The 22,153-nt window shown below is 37.1% G+C and overlaps 1 protein-coding gene across 1 annotated transcript in view; it reads right to left on the bottom strand.

The window, feature by feature from the left end:
- Nucleotides 1-22,153, bottom strand: part of TMTC2 (transmembrane O-mannosyltransferase targeting cadherins 2) — a 389,565-nt gene that overhangs the window by 227,650 nt on the left and 139,762 nt on the right. The window contains exon 2 of the mRNA XM_054580170.1: nucleotides 9,644-10,214. Within this exon, the coding sequence (XP_054436145.1) occupies nucleotides 9,644-10,214 (571 nt within the window). The remainder of the gene's footprint in view (nucleotides 1-9,643; nucleotides 10,215-22,153) is intronic.

Raw genomic sequence — 22,153 nt, 5'->3', positions numbered from 1 at the left:
ACAAGGCAAACATCATATTCCTATTTTACAGACCATGTAACTGATGCCCCATTTTAGTGATTTGCCTCAGGTAAATGTGATTTACCTTAGAAAATGATGGAGTCTCAATTTATATCTAAATCTGCAGGTTGCAGTCTTATGGCCTTTTCACAAGAGTGTTACTTGCAACTATACATTAAAAAATTAGCCAAACACCAAATGGTTATTTAAAATAAGCAGTAGTTGTTTCTACAGTATTAGATATATTTAACATTTGATCTCACTATGTAATGAGATGTTAAGGAGAAATTAACTACACTGAATGGAACACACAAACTGGCAAAATTCTGCCTGAATCTTCAAATTAGGATAAATTAAAATTCTATGTAATTTGTATAATTTGGAGTTTTCCATTTCATAAAAGTTATGAAAATAGACTCAAATCATTCATGAATAGCCTTGGTATAATTTAAATACGTTATATAAGCTTGTATTCATGCAGTCTGTTCTGATGGAACATGTAATATACACACACAAGGAGAGAGGAATCAATGTCTATACATTAAAAACTAAGATAGTGTTAATAGGTATAACTGCAAAATTTGTAAAATTAAAATATTAAGGTTTTCTCTTTTTTAGTTTTTAAGTAAACAAAATTTCATTATTTTTAAACACAACTGATATTGCATATAACAAAGGACTCTAGTACTTGATATGCAGCTATGCATAGAAATGTTGTAATGGAAATTCTAGATACATTTTTCCATTTCTTCACTTATTAAAAACAGTCATTTATTTGTGTTAAATGTCCTTCATTTTTCTCATGTTGTCCCTGAGGTTTTCTTTGAATCTTATATCAATTATAAGCAAAACGACAATCAGACATCAAAATGCAGACTTTGAACACTCCCTTACCATAGCAAAGAAAAATATTACAAACTTTTCGTATCTTATTTGACTTCCTGAAATTAAGTGAATAATCGTGCGGAGAAAGAAAGTGTCCTTTGGAATGGAAAAACTGCCTTCACTAATCAGGACCATAATTACTAAAGAAACAAATATCGAATTCTGAATTCACACTATTTTACTTGATGCAAGAGGCACAATAAGACCAACAGAGCACCCAGGAGCCGTGTGGGTTGTAAAGAGAAGCCCGGAGAGCAAGGGCACAGCGACCTTCCGAGCTCCAAGTCCCCTAGATTTTGGCATTAGGACTGTTCTTCTCTTTCGATTTCTTATTAACCTTTTTGAAGAAAGGAACACTGCGCTCAATAGGTATAAAATCTGATGTTTAAAAGAAAAATAAAACATCCCATCAGGCAACCTTATCATTGTATCACACTTCATACATATTTTAACTACTAATGAATTTGATTTAACACTCAGTTTTATCCACCCTACCTCCCACACCCTATTTTGCCTTTTAAGGAATCCCTCATGCAGTCACGGAATTTGACTTTCTATAGCTTAAATTTTGTTCGAGAAATCAACATGAAATTAGCATTTTCATTGTTCCAGGCACTGAAGACAGGAATCTGACTTCCAGGCAATGACAATGGATTTCAAATTTGTGCAAACCACATCATTTTCTGTGAAATTGACAGTGCCAGTTGAATATGAGTAACCTGATAATCATGAGATCCCCGGCAGTCAATTTGATTCCTCTGAGGCAGGTTATCGAAAATTGAGCCGAGTGATGTAATACACATCCCAGACTGTTACGAGAACAGCATAGATGATTTCAATGAGCCTCATTATTTATTCATCACAAAGTCCAATTTGTGTGTCATTTTCACTGACGGTATACTGAGTTCACTGGTTGAAATTCAGTGCCAATAGAGTATTTTATTCTGTACTGTAAAACAGGACCCTTTTCAAAAACTGTTGTCTTCCTGTATGAAAGAGTGCAAAACAAAGAGGGATTTTATGGCTGTGGCCGTTCCCAGTAATATTGCAACACTGTTCAGCAATGCTGGATGGAAGAGCAGGCACAGGAGAAAGCCCTGAAGGACTCCCTGTTTTTCTCATTAAGACTGTATAATAATACGCCACATATTAAAGAGTAAAAAGTAAAATCATAGTAGTCTTTAGATAATAATTTTTTTAATGCTAAAGAACAAGATAAACATTGACAGGACAGACCCACATGGAATGAGATACAACCTCCACTCCCGAGTCTGATTCTTAATCTCATCACCAAAGGGACCCTCCCTCAGGTTTAGAAGGCAGAGAAGAAAGTCCCCCCAGATGGCAAGACGGAGCTGGCGGGCACATTCCCCAGCTTCTCCCATGGACCAGTTCAAGTGCAAGACCATTTAAAACCCACGCATGGTATCCCACCATTACTGAGGTTACAATGTATCTTAAAAGACCCCTACACTGTCTTACACACTGGCTATCTCAATGGACCTCTTTAAAGTCAGGCACTCTCTGTGTCTGCCAAAACAACGGCTCAGTGTGGTCCCCAGTAATTACCTATGAGTTTCCTTCTGTGCAATCCGTATGCCCTACCCTCCATTTTCTTCCCCTCTCCAAGTATCAATGCCTGTATTTCAACCACCCTTCGGGGCCCTGACAAATGTGTCCGCTCCAGAAGTTGCTTCCTGATCCCCTGGGCAGAGGGTGACCTCCCCTCCCTTCCTCTAACCTGCGCCAGCACTCCCTTCCACCTTGAATTTCAGCTCCATATTTACATGCGCTATTCTCAACTTCCTACTACTAAGATGTCTTTAAAGGCAGAATTTTGTCAATTCATCACTGAATCCCCACCTTGCCTTATACAGTGCCTTACACAAAGATGAAATTTTTTTAAGTGATAATTTGTGTTTAGGTCGCTGTTCCAAGTACTAAGACTTTAATGCAAGCATTACAGAAGCTTGCAAGGCTCCCAGATTCAAATTACTCGACTTGAATACAGAATCATGCTAAATCAGCTGAGCAAAGAAGGCAACCTGAAGGAATAAAATACCTTATTAATCTTTGACTTTTTCCACTGTAAAGTATTTTTGAACCTTGACTTTATTTGTGGTATTATCTGGTTAGCAGTGTTGGCAGCTGCTCAAAGTTTTAAAGGACTACAGGTCATGAATATTAAGTGCTAAAACAAATTTACTGGGAGGAAATCCAAATTCATTTGTAAGTGCATGACAAATAGCCCCAGTTTCAATATCGCTAGAAACAACTGTGATCAGAACAGGAGTATCTTGCTATATCGGGATTCTCACAAAGTCACGTGTAAGGCAAATGAAGGGATAATCAGAAGAAAGTGGGAACAGTACTTGAAGAGTAGCACAGATGTTGAGTGAAGAAAATCAGAAACAGTAAATATATCATATTTCATTCAGTGCAATAGACACGAGGGTCAAACCTTGAGTAAAACCATAACCTACTCTAGAAAAGGGACAAAGCCTTAAATGATAACAGATTCTGCCAATGCCATCTACAGCAAGTGATCAAATAAAAAGGCACATGTGGACTCAATGTGCAAATACCTGCAGGCTATGCAACTGGCTTTTCAGGCTGTTTCATACATAGTGAGTCACACAAAATGATCAGCTGTACAGAAGTACCATATTTAATCTCTTCAGTGTTCAAATAGTGACAAACCAAAAACCTTCAACAGAACGTTAAAGCCCACCCTCGGAAACCATTCTCAAAATAAATCTCATACACTGTTTGGAAATATGGGGTTGTTGGTTAGTTTGGGTCTGATCCCACACTACGTCCTGATGTGAGAAAACCAAGGTTAAAGTAAATTTCATTCATTGTAGGCAACATCCATCATTCACACTCTGCTTAGCATTAAAATGTAAAAACATATTTATAACGAACAAAATAAAAACAGACTCAGAGATACAGAGAAAAGGTTGACAGCTGTCAGAGGGGAGGCATGTTGCAGGGCTGGGTGGAAAAGGTGAAGGGATTAAGGAAAAGAAACTCACAGACACAAACAACAGTATGGGGGTTGGGAGAAGGTAGGAGACTGTACCGAGGGGATAAAGGGTGATGGAAGGAGACTTGACTTGGGGTGGTAAACACACAACACAATATACAGATGACGTGTTATAGAACTGTACACCTGAAACCTATAACCTATATCTATTTTATTAACCAATGTCACCCCAATAAATACCATAAAAAAGAAAAAAATTAAATGATAAAAACATATTTAGAGAAACTGTTAAAAGACCAAACTAAAAGGGCTTCATGTTTCCAAATTATCTTAGGCTATTATTAGAATTGCTACATTGACTTTCAGATTTCCTCTGATTTTTTTTAAACTTTCCACCTGTAACTGAATAAGTGATTATGAGGCTAATAAAGAGGAAAAAAGATGTTTCCACATTAAAACAGTTAACAGATGTTAAATAAGCACAGAAAATGGCCACTAGGCAAGCAATGACTGATTTTGGATAAGTAAGAAAAATGTTGCTTTTACTGATTTTATTACCCATGTACCTCCTGGGGTCATGGGAGACTTATAAAACATTTTGTGGGCAGATAAAAGTCTAGCATTTATTTGCAAGGCTAGTTTAAGAATATTTCAGGGGTCCCCCCGCCCTGGCCCTAACTTTTTGACCACATAAAACTAAATAAGTGAAAGACAAAAACAATCATTTGCTGTGACTTGGTTAAGAAAACTTATTTTTCAACATAGTTCTGACATTCCTGTCTTCCAATCCCACCTGCCAGAACTCACTAACTAGGAATGAAATCCTCACATATATAGGGAGAGTACAGGATTTCACTTGAACATTTCAAGCATATACTTTTAAAAAGTAAATCTTAAACAAGTACAAATTCAATATGTACTAGTGCCTACTATGTGCCAGATGGTGTGCTAGATTCCAAGGATAATGTAGGAAACATCCTGAAGCTAAGAAGTAGGAATATTTTTAAATTTTGTTTATAAAATTATGAAGACTAATTTTGTTCATACACACTTCTGAAGATTTTATATTTAGTGCTGTTTTTACACATCTTCTTAACTATTGACAACTATATTATTTCATGTTATATTCAACCATATTATTTCATAAGTCATATGACTGTCAATAAGCATTTAAGTTAAATGTTAATTTCTTAGCACATTCAGAACACTACCTTACAGATATAAACACTCAAAGTGTTTATTAAATACTAAATATTTACAATATGCCAGGTACTTACTGCTTTTCACCCACTTTATCAAAGAAAAATATAACTTTTATATGGGCTTTGCAGAACTGCAGAAACCTTATACATAATATAGACATGTACATCATTTGCATGAGTCTTAGAAGTAAAAAAAAAAAAAAAATGGCAGCCAAGGACTGTGGCCAAGAATTTTGTCAGGCACAAAAATAACCAACAGGAGATGTCAAAGAAAAATCCAGATGTCTCTTTTGTCAGAAGAATCTTAAAAGTCTACGAAACCAAAACCTGTATTTCCTTACTGCTGCAATGGGATGGGGTGGAGCACCACTCACAGGGCACAATCTAATTCACCATAGATCCTTCCGCCTGGCCCGGGCGCACCTGTGAGTGTGGGGCCAGGATCTGATAAGACGTACAGAACCAAAACCACCAGCACTGTGAAGAAAGACGCTGAGCGTGACTGCTGTGATAAAAACATTACTGACAAAACTGAAAAAATGGGGAGTCTTGCCCCTCTGGTCCTAATAAACTCCAGCTTTAAGAGGACATATATTTTTAGATTTAGAGTATTTAAATGGTTATCTAATTTGCATAACACAGTTTAACATTTGTGCACTAGAGTTTTCTGTTTATATATGTATTATGTTTTAATGGGGAAGGAAAGTTTACTTCATCTGGCAAACCATGATAACTACGATGCAGAGTTAATTGGTAAGGAATTTAAGATGATTATTCTTTTAAGGTTTAAAAGAACCTTCTGAAGCCTTTTAATCTACCTCCTTCAGTCTCTTCCAAATCACCCCAGGCATAAAAATCTATGTATGTTAAAGACAGAATATGGAATTTTCTATAACTCCCTCATGTAATCTATGCCAATGTTTACAAGCCCCATAGTCATGAGATTCTAGACAAACGTTCATGCTTAACTATGCATTCTTCAGCTTTCAAACCACTATATGTGTAAAGACAACCAGAAGCTTATATTTTGGCCTTCTTAAGGCAAAGAATTATAATTTCTACCAATATTTCTTCTGTCCATTCAACTAATGCACATTAGGTGCTTTCCAAACACGGGGCACCCAGTTCATACTGAACACCCCACAATTTCATATAATCTTCATAACATCTCTAGGGAAAAACATTACTGTCTCCATTTCTAAATGCAAAAACAGGTTGCTGAACTAGCCCAAAGTTACTCAGCCAGTATGAGTTAACATTCAATTCCATATAACTTACGTTTCTAGTACTCAGTCATCTGATTTTATACTTGTTTATTCATCTTCACATTTTCACGGGGTTATAAAAGAATGCGTTCCAGTCCTAGTGATTCTATCATTTTCTAGATGACATTCACATCTCTGGATTTCTATACCTCAGCTGGAAATAAGGAGGCTAGCGTAGATAATTTCTATTGTTCCTTACAAATCTATGAAATCTGTTATCGCAATGTCCTCATTAAGCTCGCTGGCCTAAAACCTCAGAATGAAATGGGAGGGAAAAAAAGCGCTTAGCTGAGATAGCAACTATCATATGAAGGGTTTTGCTGCCCGGACACCTGCAAATGGCGGTTGCCAGAGAGTTGGGCAAGTTTCTAGGACATTGAACCTCCAAAGAATGAAGTCCTTTCCCAGAGCATGAGGGACTTCATTCATTCTACTCTTGGGAGTTTCTTTGCAATTCGCATTTCTCATTTTCTTAAGCAGCAATTATATGAGTAGAGTTGCCACAACATACCCAGTTGTGTTTTAAATCCACATAAACAAAGATTAAATTTTAAATCCAGATAAACAAAGAATAACTTTCTATAATAAGTATGCTCCCAATACTGTATGAGACATTTGTAGTAAGGAACTTTATCAGCAACTCTGCCCTTGAATCCATGCTTAGAGAACTGAAAATTTCCCAGATCTTGAGAAGCTCCTAAAAGCAAGTCCTAAATTGACATACCAAAATGATATCCTAATTTAAAGGTGAATAACTGTGTAGAAACTTCATTTCTTTAATTCGACCTTTTCTCCTTTCTTTGCTTTTGACCCCTACTGGCCTCTCCCAGCACCCTGACCCACCTGACTCCCTCTCTTCCAGGACCACCCCCCTACTCATTACATCCTCAGGACAAGGTCCTGGTCAGCATCAAATAATCCACGGCTGACATCAAGACCAGATGCACTGATCAACTACCCTACCCTCTACCCTTGCACCAACCAATCGATAGAGACCACGACCCTAACTCCCTTAGTCACCATGATTAATAATTTTTCCCTATATACTCTATCCCCTGGAAGCCTGCGGGGAGCCAGGTCTTTGAGCATTAGCTCACCTTTGTCTCCAGGGGTGGGCCACTTCTGAAAAATAAACCTTTGCTTTCTTTGCTGCAAACTCCTGTTTGTGTTTTATTGGGCTTTCATGTGCAGGCAAATGGACCCCTTTAGACTGGTAACAAGGGTAAAATGGAAATTCTTTATAAGAAACAACATTTTATAGGTTTTCAAAGCAGGAGTCTGGATCTTCAAATAGGTCATGTTAAAAAAAAAAAATTGAGTAAATGTGAAGATCAAACTGGGTTTATTGAACGATTCATGAAGCATCCCATCTAGCTAACAAAAAGGAGCTCCAAAGGCCTGTACCAAATGGAAGGCTTGTACAGGTAGAAGGTGGAAGGAAGGAGAGTGGGACTAATCTCACAATGGGGGAAAGATAGTGTCTATGTGGCAGATTACCCCGGCATTGCGAACCAGGTAATTCCTAGTTAAAGGTCACATTCTTGAGAATATGAAATTACAATTAAATCTTGATTTACGGAGGTGGGCTTACCACAGGTGATTCCATTATGAGCCTTTTTTTTTTTTTTTTTTTAACAATCCCAGCCTCCATATGGTAAGAACCATGATTGAAATTTATTCTATTTGTATGTTGAGTAAAACAAGAAAGCTTGCTATTGTTAATGATATGGTTTTAAGAGAAAAGAAAAAGATTATCCTCCCTATTCTCCATGAAAAAATAATTAAAACTGATTTGAAATTAAGAGCTTGAGTCTCAAACCATATGTTGTATTCAAGCGCAAACTCTAACCAGAGTTTTCTTTTAAAGTTTCAGCATGTAATTGAAATCACAAAAGAATGTCATTAAGCACTTGATACTTGAGTTCTAACTGAAAAGGTTATGCTTCCCTGCAGAGAAGCATAGCACTAATTACTCTGTCTACCAAATGGAAAAAAAAAAAGTCATTAAAAAAAAAGTTTCTATTTCCTTTCATTTTTAAATTAATTTTAATTTTTCCTCAATTCAATTTTAAGTAAAACTGGGAATGGGCAGTGGGGGCGTGAGTTAGTCAAAACTAGAAAACTTGATAGCTTTCTCAAGGCAATTATCCAAAGGTATAACTCCTTGCTGAAGTGTCTAAAAGGAAGGGAGAGCTGGCCTAAAACAAGGCTGAAGTTTGCAAACTTTGGTCAAGTTCAGTCTGTGTACTTAAAGTCAAAGTAAGGGAATTTACCGTGAGTTAGGAAGGATGGGGAGATAGGAAGAACGCAGTTTCTCAAGGTGCCCCAGTCCAGAGGTCCCCAACCTCCGCTGTTTGGACTGGTACTGGTCCGTGGTGGCATGTGAGGAAGCTGGCCACACGGCAGGAGATGAGCTTGAACACAATGCACTTGAATCATGTGGAAACCATCCCCACCAACCCAGTCAGTGGAAAAATTATCTTCCACGAAACCGGTCCCTGGTACCAAAAAAATTGGGGACCACAGCAGTCCACCCAGTGCTTCCCATTAAACACTCTAGCAGAAAACTCTTCAGTTCCCTTTAAGTGTATAAGATCCCTATGTGCTTCTGTGACCTTCCAACAGCACTGCATTTGAAACCACTAAGGGAATTCAGAAGAACAAGTATTAAGCCTTGAAGCAAAGGTCATAAGTTGGCCTCAAGACAAAACTTACAATAACCATTTTCTCTTTTGACCCTCCTATTCTTATGTAGTACAAAAAGGAAAAGAAGAGTATCATTCAATGTTTAAGAATCTGCGTTCCTTGTGCACTACAGAGAAGGGCTGTTTTCTCTAATCTACTCAACTCAGGTAATATTAACAAACGACAAAGGATCTCCCCTCTGTAGTCTAGCAGCTGGCTCTGTTTTCAGCTGTGATATGTTTACAAATACACATTATGATGTATAGACAATGTACAGGATTAGAGAATTGGAGCAGAAATAAGGAATTAATAAAAATAAATAAGTTATAAAGATGCATGACCTTTACAAGGCAAAATTATCCTTCTACACCCCCCTGGAAATCATGAAAAATAAGTGAAGAAACCCAAGATATAAAACAATCAGTGACTGAAACTCAGGTTAGAAGGGAAAGGTCAGAAAGAACATTTCCACGTACTGAAGATCAAAATGTAACTTATATTAAATTCTCTTTGAAGAGGACAAATTTGCCTTTTAAATGGTGGAAAAAGACCAAGCAAGAGTAATCTCTGACTAAAAGATTACTCAGAAATGCAATATTTGAGTACCGACAATCACTTACTTTGTAAATGGTAGGTAGGATCTGTTTCATTTTTAGCCTGTGAAAGACGAAGACATCATAAACTGCTGAGACTGCAAGAACAGTCACTCCTTGTTCCTTCCACAACATGCTGCATCCTGCGCACAGTCCTGTCCCCAGGAACCAGCCCCAAGTCCTGGCTGAGTAGCCTCTTGTGGAACAGTGTTTAACGTAGCAGAGCAAGGAGAGGAGAAAGAAGAGACTAGCTCCAACATCGGCCCGCCCCACGATTCCTGCCACCGCCTCCGTGTGAATGGGGTGAGAAGCGAACATCAAGCCCGCCATGAAGGTCCAGTATCCATCCCCAAGGAGAATCTTGGAGAAGCTTGTGAAGAGACCGGTGACAGCCGCATGCAGTAGGATATTGACAAGATGGTAACTCCAGGGATCCAGCCCTCCAATGGCATGGTTCAGGCGAAAAGAAAGCGTGCAGAGTGGCCGGTAGGACTTGTGGCTGCCACTGTGGGTTAGAAGAGTCCCCCAAAAATCATTGTAGAAAATGTGCGTCCATGGTGTTTCTGGGAGTAGATCCTGATTAGTCTTGATAGCACGGCTAAAAAACAAAATGTTAAAAAAAGAAAATCAAATGAAAATTACAGAAAAGAAAAACAAAAAGAAAATATGTGACATTGCTAAGATACTGCCCTTCTCCTTAGTTTTGTCATCATGAGAATTTATGCCAAGATTCCAGGGATGCACAATTAACTCAAATGAGCTCTACATACAGATTGAACTGAGATCCTCCCCCTTAATGCTTACTAACACTGCAATTAGGATCGTATTTCTTTTCCTCAAAAGCTTTCTTCCTTGTTTGAATGCAAATATGTTTAAAGAATAAATGCAGAGGTCCTACCATTGGTTTAAGCCTCAATGCAGAGGTTGCTAAACAACTGTGCTAAAAATCACATGGCATACTGAAAAAAATGCAGATTCTAGGTCCCTGGTTGATGTGAGGCCTGAGAATATGCATTTTAAAAAGCAGGGCCCCAGGTGATACGGGTTCAGGGATACATTTAGAGCAAGAACTAGCCTCCTACTAGAAATAAATTTTAAATAGAATATTTGGGCCCAGAGCAATGCTTCTCAAATATACATATCATCTGGGAATCTAATTAAGAGGCAGGTTCTGATTCTGTACATCTGGGGAAGAGCCCAACGTTCCACATTTCTAACAAATCCCCAAGTAAAGCTGATGCTGCTGGTCGATGGACCACAATTTGAGTAAGAAGGACCTACAGAGCTGGAGAAATGAGTAAGAATGGCTCTCCATCTTCCTTCCTCCTGCATTCCCATAACCTTCAGCCTTTACCCCTTCCAAGCTTTCTTAGCAACAGTGTCATCTATACCAAGTACCACAATGATGGCACTTCATTGTCTCCTACTTTTAAGGATTATCAGCCCTAGATTTCCAGACTTTAAGGAGGAATGACCTAATATTTGCTGAGCACTTGCTATCTGCCAAGCACCCTACTGGTTTCCTTGGCTATATCTTTTTGGTTAATTCTTAGAATAACTGACGAGGTAGATATTATTATCTACATCTCTCAGATGAGCAAATTACGATCGAGAAAGTTAAATAAATAACGAGTCCAAAGACACACAAATCATAAAAAGCAGGGTCCAGTTTTGTGACCCATGGTCTTTCCACTATGATGGGTTTCTCAAAATGTGATCCATGTACCACTGGGAGCGTGTGAGAAAATACACCAATAATCCTTGTAAAACTTATGACAGCTGTGTTTGTTGAAAATTTTGAAACAAAATTTAATTATATCAAAGTTGGATTTCATAGATATTTGCTCACGCTGAAGCTGTTAAAAAATAAAAAGTCAATGTAAAGACAAATATTAAGGACACTAGTACTGGTATATGCAGGTAAGGTAAAATTGTTAAAGGTAGCACGTAAATGACTCAGCTTGGAGAATTCCTGCTCTACAGCATTATACCTGCCAGAGAACAGGGTGGTATCTTGAGTCTTTTTTATCTCTAGTGTACCTATCTCTGTACTTACAGGGAGAAAAAGAGGCACATGAGTCAGAAGAAAGGAGGAATGAGACAGTTAAAGAACCTGCTCCGTAACTAAATATCTCTTGCCTAGTCTGATGTCAAGGTTTTCTAAGGGAGTGTGGGCATGTGTGTAGCTAAGAACATGTGGTAGATGGCCACCCTGATGACCTTGACCTCTAGCATCTCCACCAGCTCTGCCTTCCACTGTGAGGAAGCTATGATTAAAGAAATTTCCACATGAATGTTACCAAAAATCAGGTTGCAAAGACCCTAGATTGATGAGAAACATTCCTGAATCCCAGCTCTGTAATTTACTAAGTGTCTTTTTAAAAAAAGAAAAAAAAAGAACATGGAACAGAGATTCAAACATATTTTTTTTAAACCCATCCTCAGTGACAGAGCCAACAAAGGTTTAGTATTTCATTTGGGATCAATGACTGAGCAATGCTGGTTTTCAACTGCTTCTCTAAACGGCTTCCCAATTAACCTCTCTGAGCTTCAATGTCTGTGATAATAACAGTTTTATCTTCATTTAACAAACACTTATAATAGTTCATTGTATAATTTATGTAGAGAAGCAGAGAACACTGCTTTGCAGTTACATGAGTGTTCTGGAGATGTAGTACAAATGACATCTCAGTCTTGTTAGCAGCTGTTGTTTTTATTCTACAAAGACTGGGGTACAATTTACAAAAAGTCCCTTATTAAAGTCTGCTTAACCCACAATCTCTGATATTGGGTGCACTTGGGGGTTAGAATGAAAACAGACTGATCAATAGTTGATAGCTGTCTGTTCTGAGAAACACCAAACTACTCCTTTTCTATCTACTTATGAGAACTAGTTGATTTTTCTAGATACTCAATAAAAAGGAAGAAGGTCTGTTGAATACATGTCTTAAAAAATACTCATTGTGGCAGGAATAGTTAGTTACTTGTTCTCCCATGTCTACCTCCCATTCTCAAAGACCTGTTTTTAACTGAGTATATCAGCATCTAGAAAAAAGATTTTATTTCCTCTCTTCCCTTGCTGCTACATGATGGTCATGTGACTAGCTTTTGCCCAGTGGAAAAGCAGCAGGGTTCTATGTCCTACCTACAGAAAGTGTCCTCAAAAGGGAAAAAAGCTTAGCAGACCTCCCCTCCACCACTACCTCCTTACTGGAGCACAGATGTAATAGCTGGGGGTCTACCAGCCATTTGGCCCATAAAGTGTCCTTAGGAACAGAAGACTGAAAGAAATTGAGTTCCTGTCCCGGTACACCCTATCAACCCTGGGCTAACTACCTCCCCATTGCAGAACGGTAAGAAATAAATTGCTATCTTGTTTGGTTTTTTTAATTAAATGTATTGGGGTGACGCTGGTTAATAGGATCATATTGTAATGTACAAGTATATACTAGTATGATACATTATTTGTATTTTGCATTTTGTGCACAGCACCCAAAGTCAAATCATCTTCCATCACCATAAATATTTGACCCCTTTAACTTTTACTAACCCTCCACTCCCTTCCCTCTAGTAACCACCATAGTGTTGTCTGTGTTTATGAGTTTCAGTTTTATATCCCATATATGAGTGAAACCTACAGTTCTTAGCTTTTTCTGATTTATTTCACTTAACATAACACCCTCAAGGTCCATCCACGTTGTCGCACCTACAGCATTTCATCGTTTCTTATGGCAAAGTAGTATTCCGTAGTATATATTACACACCACATCTTCGTTATCCAACACTCTATCAAAAGATACTTTGGTTGTCTCCATGTCTTGGCCACTGTGAATAACGCTGCAGTGAACATAGGGGTGCATATATCTTTGTGAATAAATGTTTTCAGGTTTTTCGGGTAGGTGACCACAAGAGGAATTGCTGGGTCATAGGGTAACTCTATTCTTAATTTTTTGAGGAATTTCCAGACTGTTTTCCACAGTGGCTGTACTAGTCTATATTCCCACCAGCAGTGACTGAGGGTTCCTTTTTCTCCACAACCTCTCCAACACTTGTGATTACCTGTCTTGATGATAAACAGACATTCCATCAGGTGTGAGGTGATATCTCATCATACTTTTGATTTGCATTTCCCTAATATCCTAGTGAAGTTGAGTATCTTTTCATATATCCTTTGGTGGTCTGTATGTCTTCTTGGGAGAACTGCCTGCTCATATCCTCTGCCCATTGTTCAGTTGGATTGTTTGTTTGGTGTTAAATTGTAGAATTATTTATATATTTTGGATACTAACCCCTTGTTGGAGCCATTGTTTATAAATATCATCTCCATTTGGTTGGCTATTTGTTTTGCTGTCAGTTTATTCTGCTGTGCAGAAGCTTTTTAGTTTGATATAGTCCCATTTATTTATTTTTGCCTTTATTTCTATTGCCTTTAGGGTCCAATTCATAAAATGTTCTCTACAACCAAGGCCCATAGTTTAGTACCTATGTTTTCTTCTATGTAATTTATTGTTTCAGATCTTAGGTCCTAGATTCATTTTGAATTAATTTTTGTACATGGGGACAAACTCCAATCTAGTTTCATTCGTTTGCATGTGGCTTTCCAATTTTACCAGTCCCATTTATTGAAGACGTTTTTGTTCTTCATTATGTGTTTTTGTCTTCTATGTAAAAAATTATTTGCACATTTACATGTGGTTTAATTTCCAGGCTTTCAGTTCTATTCCACTGTTCTTTGTGTCTATTTTTCTGCCAATATAATGTTGCTTTGATTATTGTAGCTCTGTAGTATAATCTGAAGTCAGGTACTGTGATACCTCAGGGTTTGTTGTTATTTCTCAGGGTTGTGCTGGTTATTCAGGGTCTTTTATGGTTCCAGACAAATTTGATGATTTTTTGTTCTAGTTCTTTAAAAATGACATTGGAATTTTGATGGGGATTGCATTTAATCTGTATATTGCATTGGGTAATGTGGCCACTTTAACTATGTTGATTTTTCCAATTCATGAACACAGAATATCTTTCCGTTTCATTTTGTCTTTTAAAATCTCTTTTAATAATGCTTTGTAGTTTTCAGTATATAGGTCCTTCACGTCCTCTGTTCAGGTTATTCCTAGGTATTTTATTCTTTTGGTTGCAATTACAAAAGGAAGTGTTTTTTCATTTCTTTTTCTGAAGTTTCATTGTTAGTATACAGAAAAGAAGTAAATTTTTATACATTAATTTTGTATACTGCTCCTTTACTGTATTTGTTTCTAACGGTATATTGGTGGAGTCCTTAAGAGATTTATTTCAATGTACAGAATTATGTCATCTGTAAAAAGTGATACTTTTACTTCTTCCTTCCCAATTTGGATGCCTTTTATTTCTTTCTCTTGCCTGATTGCTCTGGCTAGGACTTCCATTTCTATGTTAAAATAAGAGTGGTAAAAGTGGACATCCTTGTCTTGTTCCTGATTTTATTGTAAAATCTTTCTATTTTTCACTACTGAGTAGAATACTGGCTGAGGATTTGTCATATATAGCCTTTATAATTTTGAGGTACTTCCCTTCAATAATCATTTTATTGTGTGTTTTACCATAAATGGAAGTTTTATGTTATCAAATGCTTTTTCCACATGTATTGATAAGATTATATGACTTATGTTCTTTGTTTTGTAAATGTGATGTATTATATTGATGAATTTGCATATTTTGAACCATCCTTGTGCCCCTGGAATAAACATTTGAGTGTGCTATATGATTTTTTTAATGTATTTTTATTTGATTTGCTAGTATTTTGTTTAGGGTTTTTACATCTGTATTCATCAGAAATATTCATCTGTCATTCTTATTTTGTGTTATCCTTCCCAGGTCTTGGTATCAGGGTTATGTTAGCCTCATAAAATGTGTTAGGAAGTACTGCCTCATCTTCAAATTATGGGAGGACTTTGAGAAAAACTGGTATAAAAACTTAAATGTTTGGTAGAATTCACTACTGAAGCCACCTGGTCCAAAACTTTTATTTTGGGGAGGTTTTTGATGGTTGCTTGAATTTCATCATTGTTTATTGGTCTATATAAATTTTGCAATTCTTCATGATTCACATTAGGAAGGTTATGTATTTCTAAGAAATTATCCATTTCTTCTAGTTTATTGAAGTTGGTACCATCTAGGCTTTCACAGTATTCTAGTATAGGTCCTTGTATATCTATGATGTCTGTGTTAACTTCCCTTTTATTTCTGATTTTGTTAATGAGTCTTTTCTCTTTTTTTTCCTTAGTAAGTCAGGCCAGGGGTTGTCAATTTTATTAATTTTTAAAAGAATCAGACCTTTGTTTAACTAATTTGTTGTATACACTTTTTGTTCTCTATTTCATTAAATTCTGCTCTTTTATTATTCCCTTTGTTCTGCTGACTTTGGGTTGCTTTTGTTCTTATTATAGTTCTTTAGCTGTAATGTTAGGTTATTTACTTGCGATTTCTCTTGTTTCTTCATATAAGCTTGTAATGATATGAAGTTCCCTCTTACTACTGCTTTTGCTGCATCCCGGAAGTTCTGATATGTTGTACTGTCATTCTCATTTTTCTCTACATCTTTTGATCTTATTTTTTAATTTCTTCTCTGAGCCCATAATTTTTAGTAGTATTTTGTTTAATCTCCACATATTTGTGGGTTTCTTTACTTCTTTTTTGCTATTGATTTCTAATTGCAAAGGATTGTGGTCAAAGAATAAGCTTGGTATGAATTCAATCTTCTCGAATATGTTAAGGCTCATTTTGTGACCCAACATATGGCCTATCTTTGAGAATGTTCATGTACACTAAAAAGAATGTCTAGTATGATGTTCTGGGAAGAGAGGCTCTGTAAATGTCAATTATGTCAATTTGGTCAAATGTGTAATTTAAAGACAATATTTCTTTATTGATTTTCTGTTTGGATGATCTGTCTAGAACTATCAATGGAGTTGGGTCCCTAACTATGACAGTATTTTTGTCAGTTTCTCCCTTTAGTTCTGTTAGTAGTTGTTTTATGTATTTCAGTGCAAATATATTATGAAGTATTATGTCTTTTTGATGTAGTGTCCCCTTTATGACTATAAAATGTCCATCTTTGTCTCTTGTTATATGTATTATCTTGAAATCTATTTTGCGAGATATAAGTATGGCTACACCTACTTTTCTGTGGATGTTACTTGCTTGAACAAACATTTTATACCCTATCACTTTGAGTCTAACTTTGTTTTTGCAGCTTAGATGTTTCTCCTGAAGGTAACATATGGTTGGGTATTTTTTTTTGTTTGTTTATTTAATATGCTACTCTGTGACTCTTTACTCGTGAATTCAGTCTATTTAAATTGAGGGTAATTATTGCATATAAGGATTTCCTATAGTCATTTTATCTTTTGTTTTCCGGTAACTCTGTGCCTCCTTTGGTTCTCTTCTTCTGTGTTTGTCTGTTGTTTTTGTTTGGTGTTATTATATATTTCTTTCCTCTGTTTCCTCTTTTTTAAGCTATGTGTTTCAGTTTTGGTTTTTTGTGAGTGTGGTTAGCATTATGAAAAATAAAGTTTCATATATACAGTAGTCCTTTTTTATTTGAATGCATCTAATCTCCATCCTCCTTTGCATATTCAGACCTTTCCACCCTCTCCTTTAATGTTTTTGTTGCCAAAAATTATCCCTGTTTATACAATAAGTTTGCTGGTGATCTTATTCATAGTTTTGTAACCTTTTGTTCTTTGTTTCAAGTAGAATAACTCTTTTGAGTATCTCCTGCAATGGAGGTCTTCTGGTGATAAATTCCCTCAGCTTCTAAATGTCTGGAAAGGTCTTTATTTCTCTTTCATATTTAAAAGATAACTTTGCTAGATATATTATTCTTGGCTGGTAATTTCTCTCTCAGTAATTTGAATATTAAGTTACACTTTCTTCTGGCTTATAGAGTTTTGTCTGGGAAGTTGATGATAAGATAATAGGCTTTCCTTTATAGGTCACTTTCTTCCCTGGCTGCCTGGAGAAATTCTTTCTTTGTCATTAATTGTTGACAGTTTTAATACAATGTGTCTTGAAGAAGACCCATTTGGACTGAAGTAGCTAGGTGTTCTATTGGCTTCTTGGATTTGAGGATCTAGCTCTTTCCATAGGTTGGGAAAGAGGGAGAGGGCTTCTCCCTCTCTTCTTCATCTGATATGCTTATTACTTTTGTATTGCTTTTTATGATGGAGACATATAATCCTCATAGAGTTCTTTCATTTTTGTAATGTTCAAGTCTCTCTCTTCTATCCTCTCCATCATTTCTAGATTTCTATCTTTCATATTATTAATTCTTTCCTCCATCTGGTCTGATATATTTCCCATGTTCACTAGTTCATTCTTGGTATCTTTTACTAAGTTCTTCATTTCCAGAATTTCTGTTTGGTTCTAAAGATTCAATCTCTCTGGTACAGTACTCATTTTGTTCATGAATTTGTTTTCTGAGTGCATTAAGTCACCCGTCTGTATTTTCTTGCATCTCCTTGAGTACTTTTAGAACTTAAACCTTGAATTCTTTGTCATTTATATCACATATTTCCATGTGTTTAAGTTTGCTCTCTGGTGATTTTTCATTTTCTTTCTGAGCTGTCTTGCTACCTTGGTTATTCATGGTATTTCATGCATTCCTTCTCTGTCTAGGCATCTGTGTATGAGTGGCACTTCTCTATCAAGATAATTATGAAGATCTCTTTCTATTATTTTCCAATAGATGGCACTGAATCACAAGTTTATTTTTTAGCTCAGTGAAAACCCAGTGCTGACCCCTATGGTATCCCTGGCTGCAGTCAGTGTAGCCACGGTGCATAGGGGTAGGGTTGGCTGGTAGAATGCAGCTGCCTTCTTTATTTTGCCCTTCTGGTAATGGTGAGTTCAGGCCTCTATAGGGTTCCCCCTGTGCCCCGACTGGGGACCAGTCACAAATTACACACTTTGCTCAGGGAAAATAGTGATTCTTTAGTACCAGTTCTAATTTAGTACCAGATAATGTGGCCTGCAACCTGACACCAAGGGCAAAGGGAGGCAAGCTCTGGGAGGCTGTGGGTTGGCAGGGCTCAGTGGCTATGTTTCTCTGTCTGGAATGCCAACTGCCCAACAACCACTGCGGCACCGCAGTGCTGTGTCCTTGCTGAGGTCTCTAGGCTCAGCCACAGCCCATGCTGCTTACTCCTACAGGAGCGCCCACCAAATCCCTCTGCCTCTTATAGCTGAAGGGAGCTACAGCCACAACCCAATTCCTCTCCTCTTTGGGTTAAGCCCCTCTGTCAGGTCCAGATGCAGGGCTTCATCTGTGGCTTGTCTCAGCCCTCCTCCCTTATCACCTCCCATGTTTGTTTTTACTTGCCCACCTTTAGATGCTTCAATGAGTGAGTGTCTCATGAGTGCCTCTGTGTTGAGCAGGGAATCCTTTGTTAAGTTATAGCTGTTCAAATTGTTGAAATTTCAAGAAGAGAAATGAAGGGGATCTCTCATGCTGCCATTCTTCTGACATCTGCTATCTTGTTTCAACTGTGATATTTTGGGTGCTAGCTAGTGGCAGCTGAACCTTGTCTTAACTGAAATCCTTTGTTCACAGAAAACCTGCTGTATCACAGTGGTCTGATTTTCCATTTTGATTTTCATTTTTACAAGTCTCCATGTATTGACTTTGTATTAAATGAATTTCCATATAAACTGGCTTTTAAAATATTAGAAACAGATGTTATTCTGGATCCATTAAATTAAAACACCCTGCTATGACATTCATCAAGAGTCTAACTCAGAAGTAATTGCTTAAGACTCAATGGGTTATAATTAAAATTTAAAAGAAATATGAAAAACTGTCAAACGGTGTTTTCAGAGAGGGCTGATTTCAAGCAATTCAGAATGAAAACCCAACTGGCCTCTACTAAACATAAACCTAGATATTGATGTTAATTTCTCTGATATCAATGCAGAAACACTCATACTATCATGTCAGGGCAGTGGAAAGCTCAGTAGCATAATATTCTGGGTTAAGGTTTTGCTAATGTAGCAAGGAAAGCTAGAAAGCAAATTTTGTTTAGGACAGTACCATACCCTTTTCACTGGCAAATCCCTATAGGTTGGAAAACCACACTCTCCAAACCAGATTCGCTACATGCTATCAGTTCATTACCACTACCAACTCTGTAAAGACTTTTTAAGAAAAAAAAAATTCTTACTTTTAAAAATCTCTTCAAACCTGCCAGCATTCTTGTATTTATAGCAGTAAGTCTAGTAATATGAAGCAGCCAAAAAGATATACTACAAGTCTCTCACAAATTTAAAAAAAAAAAGAACAAAATTAGCAAATCTTATAATTCCCTGTGAGAAAATACTTTGATGAGGCACAGCCCTAAATTTACACTGTAGGAAAAAATTTAAAAGGCAAATAGTATTAATAAAACAAAAGCGGAAGAGCAACATAATACCTTACCCATGACCAAAAAGTACTATACAAAGAGAGACTTTAGTATGATAAAATTCTCTGACAGGTGTTAATCTACTTAGAAAGATTTTTACTTAACTGATCAGAATTATGGCAAAACTACATGCAATAAGACTAAATTGTACTGTGCTTTAGTATATAAGTCATGTCACACATGCAAATCAGCGGTAAGGGATACATTACACAACCCTCACATCATTTTAAAAAAGATACTGACCAAATGGGCTTTAATAGAATTTGAATAACCTGCCAGCAAAATGAGAAGTAAAGGTAATCATTCAACAATAAGCATAGTAGATTTTCATCCATTTGCATCTTCTTACATGAGTTCAAAATGGAAATAGTAAAACCTCTTCTCAGCTAATGAAAAACCTTAATTCAAAACAAAACTTCATGCTGATATAATTTGAGGTTACTTCTGTGAATTGGTACTGGAATTCTAGAGAAGCACTAAGAAATGAGGAAATATTCCACTGTGGGAACAGTGAAGAAAATCAGAGCAGCAGATGTGAAGAAGCAACTGTAAGCAGAAATCTCCAGAGAACACATGACTGAGAGACTGTCTTCTGAAGCACAAAGATTCAGTCTCTCAGGTCTTGAAGGAGTTCTTAACCCATTTTCCGTTTTGTTCATTTGTGGCTCTTTGTTTTTGCTGCCTTATGGTTTTTCCTTTAGGAAATGTTGACAGAGGCCAATGCTACGGTAAAGCTGATGAATGACATGACATTGCCATCCCAACTGTCCTTGCCTGTGTTGCTCTCACTGCTGTTTGTTCTGTCCATTGACCTTCCCAGGCATAAGCACCCACATAAATGACGACCATTAGCACTCTGAGCAGGAACGATGCTTTAGATTCTTCAAACATCAAATGGCATGCTCATTAAAAAAGAACACGATTCTGAAGCCAAGTGGACAAAATAAAGTTCAAGGATGAGGCAATGGAAATCCAGAATTCCTTCACCTCTCCATACCTGTTTTCTTATCTGTAAAATAGGGGCAATAACTATATTTGCCTTACAGGATCATTGCTAGGAAAAAATGAGTCAGCAAAAAGTACATTGTTATATGTAATATAGTATGCATATGTAATATATGTAAAACATGTTAACCGCCTTTATAATTCTTATTACCACCAACACCAAACAGCTGATGCTAGTCATGGATGAAAATATAGTGCTCCTCTATCACATTCATAGGCCTCAAAATCTATGGGTCACTGTAGGAAGCATTTCATTTAAAATTCCCTTAAACTTCAATGATTCTCTAAGAACAAGGTAATGAATGTAAGTGAGGCTTTACTTTTGTTCTTCAACAAATAACTTTTTTCATTCCCCTATCTTTTGACTAGCCCTTTCTAACTCTCCTTGGCGAGCACCCCCTTCACACTCTTCTCCCAAATGTGGATGTCTCTCTCCTAGTTCTGTCCCCAACCCAGGGGCAACCAACCTTTTGGAATCTCTGGGCCACATATTAAATACATTGTGACACGTAATCACACACACAAAAAATCTCATAATGTTTTAAGTAAATTTACGATTTTGTGTTGGGCTGTATTCACAACTATCCTGGGCTGCACATGGCCCGCGGGTGACAGGTTAGACATCCCTGCAACCACTTCTGTGTTCATCTGGAACACCTCCAACTCAAGAGATGCCTTCTCCATCTATACTTCAAGCCTGGATGCTGCTGAGCCTACACTTCTACTGGCCCAGGTGGTGTCTACACCTGACTGGAAAAAAAGTAATAGAATTCTGGTTCCTCTGCTAACACCAGGTGCACTGCCATTAGCCAATTAGTTTCTCTAAAGCTCAGCTTCCTTAACTATGATTGGTGGATGATGATGATGATGATAATAATGCTTTTCATAAACAGTTGTGTTAAAGAACAAATGAGAAAATGTTAACTTAAAATGTTTGACGTTTACATAGTCTTCTAAATTTGTAATGGAAACCTACTGGGGTCTTTTTTTTTTTTTTTTTTGAGAACAGCCTACATCCACTCTAAGTCCATGTGGATAGGGTGAGGCTGCCCTGACCTCCTGATGAAAGCTCAGCAAGTAATTTGGCCAATTAGTGTAC

Source organism: Pteronotus mesoamericanus, unplaced genomic scaffold (assembly GCF_021234165.1).
Source record: "Pteronotus mesoamericanus isolate MK-2021 breed Mesoamerican mustached bat unplaced genomic scaffold, CSHL_Meso_final contig_56, whole genome shotgun sequence".
In the NCBI taxonomy this organism is placed as follows: domain Eukaryota; kingdom Metazoa; phylum Chordata; class Mammalia; order Chiroptera; family Mormoopidae; genus Pteronotus; species Pteronotus mesoamericanus.
The sequence above is the reverse complement of the archived record's forward strand: the minus strand, read 5'-3'. Positions and strand labels throughout refer to the sequence as shown.